The 12,039-nt window shown below is 51.9% G+C and overlaps 1 protein-coding gene across 1 annotated transcript; it reads left to right on the top strand.

The window, feature by feature from the left end:
• The first annotated feature begins 7,231 nt into the window (after positions 1 to 7,231).
• LOC123110293 (protein kinase PINOID-like) lies at positions 7,232 to 9,080 on the top strand. The gene has a single exon (XM_044530774.1). The coding sequence runs from the start codon at positions 7,406 to 7,408 to the stop codon at positions 8,840 to 8,842; it is 1,437 nt and encodes a 478-aa protein (XP_044386709.1). The 5' UTR covers positions 7,232 to 7,405; the 3' UTR covers positions 8,843 to 9,080.
• The last annotated feature ends 2,959 nt before the right edge of the window (positions 9,081 to 12,039 follow it).

Below are 12,039 nucleotides of genomic sequence, written 5' to 3'. Positions count from 1 at the left end.
TAGGGGCGTTACTGGTAAAGCCAGCCTTAAGTGTTATTTATGACCTTAAAGACTACGGAGTGAGCGCCTGACCGTTGCAATGCTGAGTGACTCCTGATCTTCGGTAGGTCGAGTGACTCCTTGAGTGGTCAAGCGGCAATAGGTAGGGGTCGCCCGAGTGATATGACTGTCGAGTGAATTGCACTCGACATCTTTGGTTGGGCGTCCCTTGTTGCTCCTTGGACTTCTTACCTTCCAGGGTAGTGGCCTTGGGTAGGACGTTTAGGTCAGGCCTATGACCCTACCCCAAGTTTGTATCCTCATCAGCTCCGAGTCGTTATCAAAGTCCGTCTTCATCGTGGAGTCATTGTTGGAGGCCTCCGGGGAGCTGGTCGGCATGCCAGTCTCTATTCACCAGACAGGACGGCTCTGGCAGGCGGCCGCTCGCAGCCACCTCGAGCTTCTGCTCCGTCTAGAGTCTCTCCCATAACGCATTCCCGCTCGCAGTTATGGCGTATGTGGTGCACGGGATTGAGGAGGATGTGGAGCAAGCTTGGTGTGGTGTGGTTTAAGCCGAGTGTGGCCGCCTTAAAATAGTGGGTGCCCGCGAGGCCAAGCGTCCAGGCGCCGGAGTTGATTTCTTGACGGCGTACCTATTTAATGGTGGCAAACAGACGAACAGGTATTGTACATGCGCAATAGATATCGGCTCGTCTAGTCTCTCCGGCATTGAACATGCGCGGACAGCGGGACACATCACAGATAATACCCTAGGTCGGCCAGCCGATTAAATGTCGGCGCCAGTGAGAAGTCACGTTCGGTCTGGGGTGGCATCAATGCGAAGCGGCCACTTAATGTGAGTTGCTGTTTCAGGAGGGAAAGGGCGCGAACAATGAGAAGGGTTTGGGTTTGGGCCGGCCAGCAGACAGATACAATACCACGTTGGATGACACAACACATTTCGATCATGCAGTCCAGACGGTGACGGGTGGTTTTAGGGTCTGCGTTGAAGATGTCATCAACGAATGCCCGACTGTACTAGTTAACACCAGTGACGGAGCTTAGTACAACTCTGAGGGGGCCGTCCCCCCCCCCCCCCCCACCCCAAGACAAAACAATGAAGAAAATGTACTATGCATGACCCTAGTTGTTCATATTTTCGCTTTGCCAACCCTCCCCCCCGCCCCAGATTATTGTCAAGCTCCCCCACTGGTTAACACGGTCGCCACAGTGTGGCCACTAATGCATCCATGAACGAATATTACGCTGCATTATACCAGCCTTTTCATCAACAGTAATGCAACAATGCACTCATGCGCATTTCCGATTGGTCCATATATTATATATTATACAAATAAGTAACTTAACACCAGATCACAATCATATAGTCTGTGTGGGCACTTTAATTTGTGCGACCCATGTGAGCATGTCTCAATGGCTTGCCATGCAAGGCTACTTAAACTGGCAAAAGGAGAAGAGAGTAGCAAGATAATTTAAAATTCCATATTCCTTTGGAAGTTATAGAGAGTAATCAGCTGCAAACAAAAGCGACGCTCTGCTTAATTGATGCAGGGTTCTTGGGTGACACCAAACGGCCCGGGGGATCGTCGGTGTCTTTGGGATTAGTTCTAAGTGACTTGGGATATTGGTCTCTGACCAATGACTATACATAGTCAATTAGTCATATCTGTGTGCATGGCTGCATACATTCGCTTCTAGATGCATGCGTGACGAGGCAATGTGGCAGGATAAACTCAGCATGTATGTGATGCATTGATCTGCATGCATGCATGTGGTATAATACTTCATGCATGGATTATGCTTCTTTGATATTGTTTGGAAAGAATTACAGCGTTGTTATAGATGCATGCACAACGTAGAGTCAGAGGTTGAGTTTCTCTGACACTTTCATGTTATTTGTGCAAGATCTGGGCCATCAATCTTGTTCATAACCATCTCTGTTTTTTTCTAAACATTACCTATCATACTTGATTTTGTGGTGTTAAGATTTTGATAAAAACATGATTACAGAATAATCTTCATGCATTGTGTTTTTCTTCGGCTGGAGGCATCGGGTTGAACTAAAAGGTGTGGAGGGAGATTCATCTGGGATTATGCACCACAATTCAAAACTAAGAACTCTAATCACGATCTCTTTAGCAAAAGGAACCCCTAATTAACTAGCTGGCTAGAGTGCTGAATTATAGAACTGATGTGAGCCACACTAGAAGGTTAGATCGTATCTTCATAGGAGCATCTTTAGTCGATCGATATTGGTCACAGAAATCAGGTGATCTAGTTTTGTCGTTGGCGCGGTGTGTACTTTTGGTTGGCCTTTTCTTTTGCAGGGATACTTTTGGTTGGCACTTAGACATACAAATTTGCATCTATGGTCCTAACTGATATAGTTAATTACACCCGGTCGAAATTAATTGAACGGTCATTCTCTAAACATTATCACGGAAAGTATCACATTTTGATATCGTTTAACACTAGGAGTACTCTCGGATGCCATTCTCTTGCCCAAACACACAATGGAGTAGTACTTTTCGTGAGATTTAATTCATTTTATAGACACATGCTCCATTGATCGTGGACAGAACATGCGCTGGATTAATGTCCACGCCCTCTCAGCGTTGGTGTTAAGAAAGGAGGAAGCAGCGTGGCGGCAATTGTACCATGGTCGAAGATTATGACCTGTTTGCGACTGGTTGCAGATCCTTCTGCTGCAGGGGTCTTCTCTCAAGATTCAGGGATGATGATACAGGGCTCCGGAGATCTTCTTGTGTTATGGTTGTCTTAGGGTACTCTAGGTGTTCATGGTCCTTTGTTTTTGCGTTTCAGTGTGCTTGTAAGGGTCACCTACTCTGTACTGATTCGTGATTTGAATGAACAATTTCTAAAGAAAAAAAACATGCGCTGGATCGGGCCTAGCTGCTGGCTGCTGCCGTGGTACGTAAATGTAACCAATTTAATGATCGTCTTTGTTTGGCACGCATGTGCCCCCATTGAATTTGTCACTCCATGATTTGTTACTAATTTCTTGCGGGTGGGGATTAGTTAATCATCCTTAATATTCCCTGACAGGGCCAAAAGCTACATGCTAATTAATCAGGCAGTGCGTAGGGAAAATGATGAGAACTAGGAAACATGAGACCGGTTTTGATTCCTATCATCATCATCCTGATTTGCGTGTTCTCGCATCTAAGGGGCTGTGGAAAATACTTAGTACTCCCTCCGTTTCTTTTTATTTTTATTTTTTCTATAAAATTGGTCAGACTTTATAAAGTTCGACTTTGATCAATTCTTATATGCAGAATAAAAAGAAACGGAAGGAGTAACTCTTCCATTGCAAAAAAAAAAAAACTCCGGTGCAAATTCTATCCCATGTGATTTTGTAAAAAATGAAAGAGTAAAGAACAGTACAAGTCCACGAGTCACATTGCATCCAAGTCAACATCTCCTCCCAAGAATTCGTCGGTCAGTGGTGGGATCGACACTTATCTGTTTACCCACCCGGCGTTTGTCTAAAGCCTTGTGAAGAAAATCTGATGCTTAAAGCTTGACCTTCTGGCACTGGCATGGACTCGTCACTCGTGTATGCCGATCAGTCAAAAGAGCCTTACTCTTCAGGTAAACTGGGCCTTAATTACTGTATGGCGATGGACGTGGATAATACACTAGTATTAGCTTTGTCCCGACATAATAAGTACCAACTCTTGACAAAATAATCCAAATCTTATAGTACGACTAATTAGCTTACGTCGCAAGCAATCCTCCATCGTCAACTACCGGTCGATAATTGGTGGGCGTTTAACCGCACAGTGTGCTCCTACACGTGCCGGGCCTGCTAATTTAGCTACTGTAGACCTCCACATGGTCTACGACTCTACGTGTAAAAGAGAAACTGTGTGATAGACTTCAACGGTCGAGAGAGTAGAAAGTCAGGGCCCGTGACCTAGATAACTGAATCCTTGTGTGCCATGCCATCAACTGCAGTCGTTCCCAATAATTTGTACCTCAAGGTTGTCTACGGGGACTGCACTAGAATATTTTTCTATCATTTTTTTACTATTGCCATCTACATACATCGAAATTGTTAGTCGGTTTGCTTTCACACCATGTTCTGAGACTACATGCCTAAAACGCACGTAAGTATAGAACTGTTCTTCGCCAGCTCACTTCTCCGCCCAGGAGGCGTTTGGTAGCATGCCATGCATAAATTTTAAGCACTTTGCATCCCTGAACCAACTCAGCCAAACTATGTGAATACATGCAAAAATCATGTTCTACATATAGTTTGTTTTCATGCATCACCTTCAGCTTGACCGAGCAGAAACACAAGCACTGGTGTTTGGGTGTAAGAATGGTCTACGCAGATGCAAAGTGTTGTTTGGTTACATAGACAATGTGATTTGGTAACCTCTAGTTCGAGTGGTGAGGTTACCAACACACACAAGCAAAATATAGTCATAGGCAACTAACAAATAGGGACAACATAGTCATATGCAACTACTAACAGGCACATCATAAACCAGAGTTTTAGGAGGTACTCACACGCAATTAAAGTAACAAACACTTGCGGCAAAGTTTTAAACTATCCGGCCAACACAAGTCAAACTAGCAGTCCATCATAAATGCCTCCTAGTGCCCCTTGCACTTGGCTACAACCTCAACGTCGTCGGCGTTGAATACGATCACCTTCAAGGTGTCGAAAGTCACCAGTTTGAAGGTGACGAGAACCGTAACCCTTAGGGCACAATGGTGTTCGGCCTCAACGCGAATTCCGGTGGGGCGGTGGTCAAGTGCTTGGTGAATTCTGGGGGGCATCGGCAGGCAACTCCAACTTGGGTGCAAGCAGGATGGAGCGCTCGTACTCCACGCTAAACGCGTCGTGGAGTGAACGGGCGCTCCCGCGCTCGCTGGCATGGGCCAGCCTATCAAGCGGCGTTGCTAACGTGCATGCACGCTTGCCGCCCCTGTTTCGTTCGCTTAGTTAACAGTTGACTGTCTGTTAAAAAAAAGAGGTTTTAAAAAAAGTTTAGGAAATTGAAAAATGATCGCACCTTTGAAAAACTGTCAATGAACTTAGAAAAGGTACACAAAAAATGCTACCGAATTTAAAAAAAGTTCATGAAATTAAAAAATATTGAAAAACTTGTGCATTGTCGTTTTGCATTGAACATACTCCCTCCGGTCCTTTTTAGTTCGCATATAAAATCTGTCTGAAGTCAAGACTCGTAATGTTTGATCAACTTTATAGAAAATAATATCAACATTCACGATGTGAAATCGACATCATTAGATGCGTCATGACTTTAATTTTCATATCGTATAACTTTAATATTGTAGATGTTGATATTTTTCATATAAATATAATCAAACTTTGCAAATTTTGACTTTGAACAATTCTTATATGCAGCGTAAAAATGACCGGAGGGAGTACAAACTAGAGGACAATGGAGGTACTACTTTGATCTATGCTTAGAATGTACTCCCTCTGTAAAATATTATAAGAGTGTTTAGATCACTAAAGTAGTGATCTAAACGCTCTTATATTAATTTACAGGGGGAGTACTACCTTGATCGGTGCTATGAGCAGTGAGCATGCACCCCATTCTTTATAAGCACTTCTATTCCTTCTCTGATCATGCATGTACAATTAGTCCTACAAATTTATGCATGCATATTTACGCTACTTCATATAGCAAGCACATTCATAGTAATCAAACAAAAACACATGGCATCCTACTAACCGACAATCCTAGTAATTGTGCAAACCTAATAATGTCCTGCAAGTTCTACCGATACCATACACCAATTCCTACCAATCGTACAAAGCATGAACACGACACTAAGCTAGCAACGTAAGCACAACACGCACCGTCCCTTCGTAGAAGGCATACGCTGGAAGCCTTTTTCTCATATGGAAAAGAGGTTGGCCTTTTGGAAATGAAACATGTCATCACGTTCGTGCGAGGCACCACTGCACGTGGAGATGATGAACGGGTCAAAACCTTGCTTTGGCTTTGGTCGGAAAATCGGCTTGGACGAGTCCTGCGCACCAGAACTGGCCTATTGACACTTTTCGTGGCACACATGGTTATAATTGAGACGTGTGCAACAATTTGATCACACGTCATGGACTCATGGCCAGGCCTGCACATGTGTGAAGTGGCATGTCAAGAATAAACGTGTGCACAGTTTGCTAGCCAAGCTCATATGTGATGTGGGAGTGGTCATATCCCACTCGGGTCACGGCTCGTGTGCAATGTGAAGCACATTGCACAATTTTACCTTGCATCCTAGGGGTGGGGTTGCCTTTTCCTCTCTGGTGTAGCAACTCTTTTTCCAACTAGGCTGATAGGAAAATGTACAAGGAAGTCCGTTGTGTTTGGCTCGGAACGCCTCGCTGCGTCTGTCCTCTCAGTTTGGTAACGTGGGTTTGTAAGCCGTTTCGATGATATGCGGTACACGCACGGTTTCTGATGATGACAACGTTTGCTTTCTCGGAATGAAAACACGTCCGGCCAAACTCCAAAAGCTTAGAGTCGTGTCGTACCACCACCGGTGCAAATAGGATCCATGAACCCCGTTTGGAGATCCACATGCATGCATGTACCGGAAGACAGTGTCGCCATCCTAGACCCCACACGGCCGCACGAGACCAAAGAAAAAGAAGCAGAGCGCACATCTCCCTTGCCCCACGACCGTCCTGCACGATGCACGGGCGTAGCTTGCACCAACCAGGACCGGTACATACATACGTATCTCTCATACAACAACCCTTGGAACCAGCAAGGCACGCTACACTGCTCACACTGCAACTTGACCAGCACTAGCAGCCCGTAGGTGAGGCTGAGCACTGCTGCTAGTAGGAGTGAGCGAGGCACGTCGGCGTACAGTGCAGGTGGCATGCACCGGCACACCCAACCCAACCGCACGGCAAATCCCCGGTGTCCAGTGGGTGGCTGTCTCGCTCCATCTGGCAACCACCCATTCGCACGCCACACCCAGTTTCATTTGAACTAAGCTCCAGTGCGCAGTACGGTAAAAGTAGATTTTTCTTTTTCTGCAGGGAGTTCCTACGGCGGTGCGAAATGACGGGCATGCCCCTACTGCCCACGGGCCTAGCACGCCGGACGAGCCTCTCCCGTTGCCTGCTCTGCTCCATGCCAGACGACCGTGTGACGGGCCTCTGCCGTTGGCGCTGACCTGCGGGGCACGCCGGGCCCGCGTGTCATCGAGCCGTGCGCGCCTCGTCGCCCTTGGTATAAAACGCCCGGAGACCCAACAACCGTCCAAGCAACCAGCACTAGCAGAGCGAGAGGAGAAGAAGCTTCCGTCGTCGTCTCACTGTCCGCCACTGTACGAGCGAGGAGAAAGAACGGTGCAGCCCCGGACCAGGCTACTGGTGCTTGCTCTGATGGTGGCCGCGGTGCGTGCTCCGGCGCCCAGGAAGCTGCCCGCGGAGGGGACGCTGCTGCTGGCGGCGGAGGAGGCGCTGTCGGACCTGGAGACGGCGTCGTCCACGGGGGCGCCCAACTCCAGCCTCAGCTCGGCCAGCAGCGCCGGCAGCCTCGCGCGCTGCTCCAGCCTCTCGCGGCTCTCCTTCGACTGCACCCCGTCGGCCGCCATGGCGGCCGCGGCCACCGCGTGCTCGCCGCGCCCGTCCGCGGCGTTCCGGCCCCACCGGTCCGGCGACGTGGCGTGGGCGGCCATCCGCGCGCTCTCGGCCTCCTCCCCGGCGACGCCGCTGGGCCCCGCGGACTTCAAGCTCGTCCGCCGCGTCGGCGGCGGCGACATCGGCACCGTGTACCTCTGCCGCCTCCGGACCGCGGCGTCGGCGGAGGCCCCGTCGTGCATGTACGCGATGAAGGTGGTGGACCGCCGCGCCGTGGCCAAGAAGCACAAGCTGGAGCGCGCGGCTGCCGAGAAGCGCATCCTGCGGCTCCTCGACCACCCGTTCCTGCCCACGCTCTTCGCCGACTTCGACGCCGCCCCGCGCTTCTCCTGCGTCGTCATGGAGTTCTGCCCTGGTGGCGACCTCCACTCGCTCCGCCACCGCATGCCCTCCCGCCGCTTCCCGGTCCCCTCCGCCCGGTTCTACGCCGCCGAGGTGCTCCTGGCGCTCGAGTACCTGCATATGATGGGCATCGTCTACCGCGACCTCAAGCCGGAGAACGTGCTCATACGCGCGGACGGCCACATCATGCTCACCGACTTCGACCTGTCGCTCCAGTCCACGTCGTCGCCGTCGCTCGAGCCAGCCGTCGCCGAGGAGGAACAACAGGAGGAGCCGCGCAGCGTGTCCTGCTTCCCGATACGTTTCAGGCGGCGGAGGCATCGTCGTCGGTGCGCGGCGTCTCCCCCGCGGTTCGTGGCGGAGCCGGTGTCGGCGCGGTCGTGCTCGTTCGTCGGCACTCACGAGTACGTGGCCCCGGAGGTGGCAGGCGGCGGCGCGCACGGCGCCGCCGTGGACTGGTGGGCGTACGGCGTGTTCCTCTACGAGCTCCTCCACAGCCGCACCCCGTTCGCCGGCGCCACCAACGAGGACACGCTCCGCAACATCGTGCGCGCGCCGCTCACCTTCCCGTCCTCCTGCGGCACCGGCTGCCACGCCGACGTCGCCGCGGCGCGGGACCTCATCGCGCACCTGCTCACCAAGGACCCCGCCGCCCGCCTCGGGTCCCGCCACGGCGCCGCCGACGTGAAGGCGCACCCCTTCTTCAAGAACCTCAACTTCGCGCTCCTCCGGTCATCGCGTCCGCCCGTCGTCCCCAGCGCGCCGCTGCACCGGTCCCAGTCGTGCAAGACGCCGGCGTCCCGCAAGCCGGACACGAAGCGCTTCGACCTCTTCTGACCGGCCGACCGACGCCGTAGCCTCCCCGAGTCAACACCGGCGGCTGGATACAAACCCTCCTCCGGCCATCTCGTGGCGCCGGGGCGACGTTAACGCCCACCCCTTGATAATCTACCACTCCTAGCTAGCGCATGCATGCATTGACCTAGCCTACTACTACTAGTATTAGCTGCCAGTGCACCCTTGTACAATCAACTGTTAATTACGCTTCTTAGTACTGTTAAGCTTCCATGTGCCAGTGCTTGTCTTGTGCTCTGACAGTTATCGAGGTTACACTTGTCAGCAACAGCTAAACGCTCGGCTTAATCACTCCATTTTCCACTGAATCATGTCGGAGTGCAGTGAATCATGTCGGAGCTTTGACACTGATTATTGATCAAGGAGTACACTGATTATTTTTTAGTGGGTGTGTTAATGATGTGGTGGTGCTATCGAGACAAGCATCACATGGGTGCTGGAGCTGTCTGGTCACAGGGCTGTGGTTCCCATTAATCGCTCGTTGACCTGTCCCTTGCTTCTGTCTCCTCTCATCTGCCTCTGGGCGTGTCCATATGATGTGGCCTGATGAGTTGTCTGAGCCCGAGTGAGTTGGTTTTGTGGAGTGGTTCTGCTTGCCGGGGAGATAAGTGACATTCCCAACAAATGGCCGGTTAGCATTTCGTGACACATCTTATCCGGCCAGAGTTTTTCCTGCACTCGTGTTTTCATGTCTGCTTGCCGTGTTTTCGTGACACATTCTTTTTATCCAAGATTTTCTCAGGAATTACTGGAAAATATTCCTGAGTTGGGATGATTTGATTGGAACACACTGTTTCTGTCTGCGTGTGGAGATGTTTCTGAGTGTAGTCCCCGCTTGTAGGTGAGGCGAGCCCGTGCATGCCGGGAGCGAGCGGCGACCTTCGAGCGCGCGCACGCACGCACAGAGTTTGCTTCCTTTTGCGCGCGCGCACGGCAGCAGCAGCACGCACGGCAAGTGCACGGCGTCAGCTGGCTGCTGTGCTGCGATGCACTGCAGTGCACGTAGGGTGGTCGCGCCCCGCCCGGCCGGCGCGCGCGTATGGTCGCCGTCCGGCAGCCGTGGACCGCCCGCCCCCCGCCTTTGCCGTGCCGTACCGGCGGTAGCCGACCCCGTCATGCAACGTGACGTGCCTGCCGGCCGGTCTTCTCCGGTCGACAGACCCGTGGCCGGTGCCTGTTGGAGCTGGAAAAGTTGGAAGTGACACGTACGTAGCTATACGCGGGGCGTACCCCCGTACAGTACTGTACAGGTCTGCGCATGTCGTGTCCCTGGTCACCACCTTGATGGCCTTGGCCGCGCACGCCACCCCGACCCCACCGGTTGCCCCGGCCGGGGCCATGGATGCATCGACGCACGCATGGGATGGACGAGCAGCCTTGCGCAGAGCCAGCAGCAGGCTCTCCGGTTGGCTTGACCCCAAACCTGGTAAAACCAGTCGCCTCGATCCGGCCACCGCGCTCTGCATGCCCGGCCCGGCCCGGGCCACCGTAGCTGAAGACGATGAAGATGCAACGCATCTCGTCGGGTCACCGGGCCAGTAGAATAGTAAGTAGTAGATCGAGCCATGTGATTGAGGACCCCAACTAACTACTAATCTCTCTCTCATGATGGATGATGGTGCCCGCTAATTTGTCATCATTCTTTGCTATAGATACGTTGGGCGGTCTGAGTTCTCGCCATCGATCACCAGCACTAATTTGTCGATCATTGTTTCTGCTGCCTTTTTTAATCACGGGCTATAGCTAGGTGGCTCGGCCGTCTGGGCTTTCGCCATCGATGACACCTAGCCTATCTATCTATCTATCTATCTATCTTCTTCATGCTCGCAACAATGTGACTACGTACAGCCGGCCAAGGGCGTGACTAGACTACGTACAGGCACGTGATTGATCGCTAGCACTAAGACAGGGGTACTGACGTGGTCATGTGGGTGCATTAACCACGCGGTGCACGCAGAGCTTTCACCATGCTGGGGGCTGGGAGGATCGAGGCGCAGAAGCCCCATGCAGCGCAAAAGCCCTGCCCGCCTAGGAACTAGCCTGTACGTAGCCTATACTGTACCCAGCATCGATCACCTGCTGCGTGTGTTGGAGGAGAGAAAAGGCTGGAGAGGAACAGCGCAGCTAGTCCGTCCTAGAGTAGGGGAGGAGGAGGAGTTCGAAAAGGCAAGCTCTGCACGCACGCCCCGCTCCGTGAGCTGCGCGGCGTCCCTGTTCGACTACTAGTTTATATTAATCATGGCCGTCCGGCCGGCTCCGTCGCGTCGGCGCCAGAAAGCTGCCGCCGCTGCTGTATCTTCTCTTGGCCATTGATGGTCGCGGCAGGGCTACGGCGTGCCCTCTGCGCGCCATTGCACGAGGCTATGGAAGCTACGGTGGTGGGGTAGTGCGTAGTGGTACTTTACTTTGAGTAGCGTAGCGGTGGGACAGGGTCCGGTGGCCGTGCTGCCGGTACTCTTGTGGCACGGCGAAGGACTGCCCGTAGTGGTACCGAGCTAGCGCCCGTGCTGGTAATGGCGTAGTGCAACGCGCTGAGGCGAATCAGTCCTTGTTTACTGTGCTAATCCGTCGTCCCCTGCTGCAGCAGCACTGTGAGCAGTGTAGGGTTTCTTGCTGGCGCTTACTGCCTAGGGTTTCTGGACGTGCACGAGTGACGTGTCGTATGCAAGATACATATGCATATGCATGTACCGATCGTGGTTGATGCGAGCTAGTGTCGTGCATCAGTGAGGCAGGGGAGTCGATGTGTACGTGCATGGGGTTTTCTTTGGTGTCGGGCGGCCGTCCGTGGGATCTAGGATGGTGACCTTGTCTTTAGCTACATGCATGTGGATCTCGGAACGAGAGGTTCATTTTATACATACGTGGTAGCGGTACGATTCTATATGAATTTTTGGTATGTATGCTAGTATAGACACACGTCCCATGCGGTAGTAGTACGATTCTAGATTTAGGATTTTGGACAGACATCCTCTCATTCATTCAAGGGAAAGAAAACGTTGTCGTCATCAGAGGCTGTGTCTGTAATGTATTGCTCGAGAATTGTTTCATCGAAACGGCCTACTCGACATTTCCAACGGCGGGTCTGAAAACGCGCCGACCGGTTCAGGCTTGTCTGTGAGCACGGATATAAGAGCATCCACCGTCGGATATGTCAAATATGACCTCTCAAACGCCCG

The sequence above is a fragment of the Triticum aestivum genome, chromosome 5B, assembly GCF_018294505.1.
Source record: "Triticum aestivum cultivar Chinese Spring chromosome 5B, IWGSC CS RefSeq v2.1, whole genome shotgun sequence".
NCBI lineage: Eukaryota > Viridiplantae > Streptophyta > Magnoliopsida > Poales > Poaceae > Triticum > Triticum aestivum.
This window is presented reverse-complemented; position numbering and strand designations above follow the sequence as displayed.

Bases quoted from the DNA above. Each gene is read 5' to 3' on its own strand.
- LOC123110293 (XM_044530774.1), top strand. From the start codon at position 7,406: ATGGTGGCCGCGGTGCGTGCTCCGGCGCCCAGGAAGCTGCCCGCGGAG.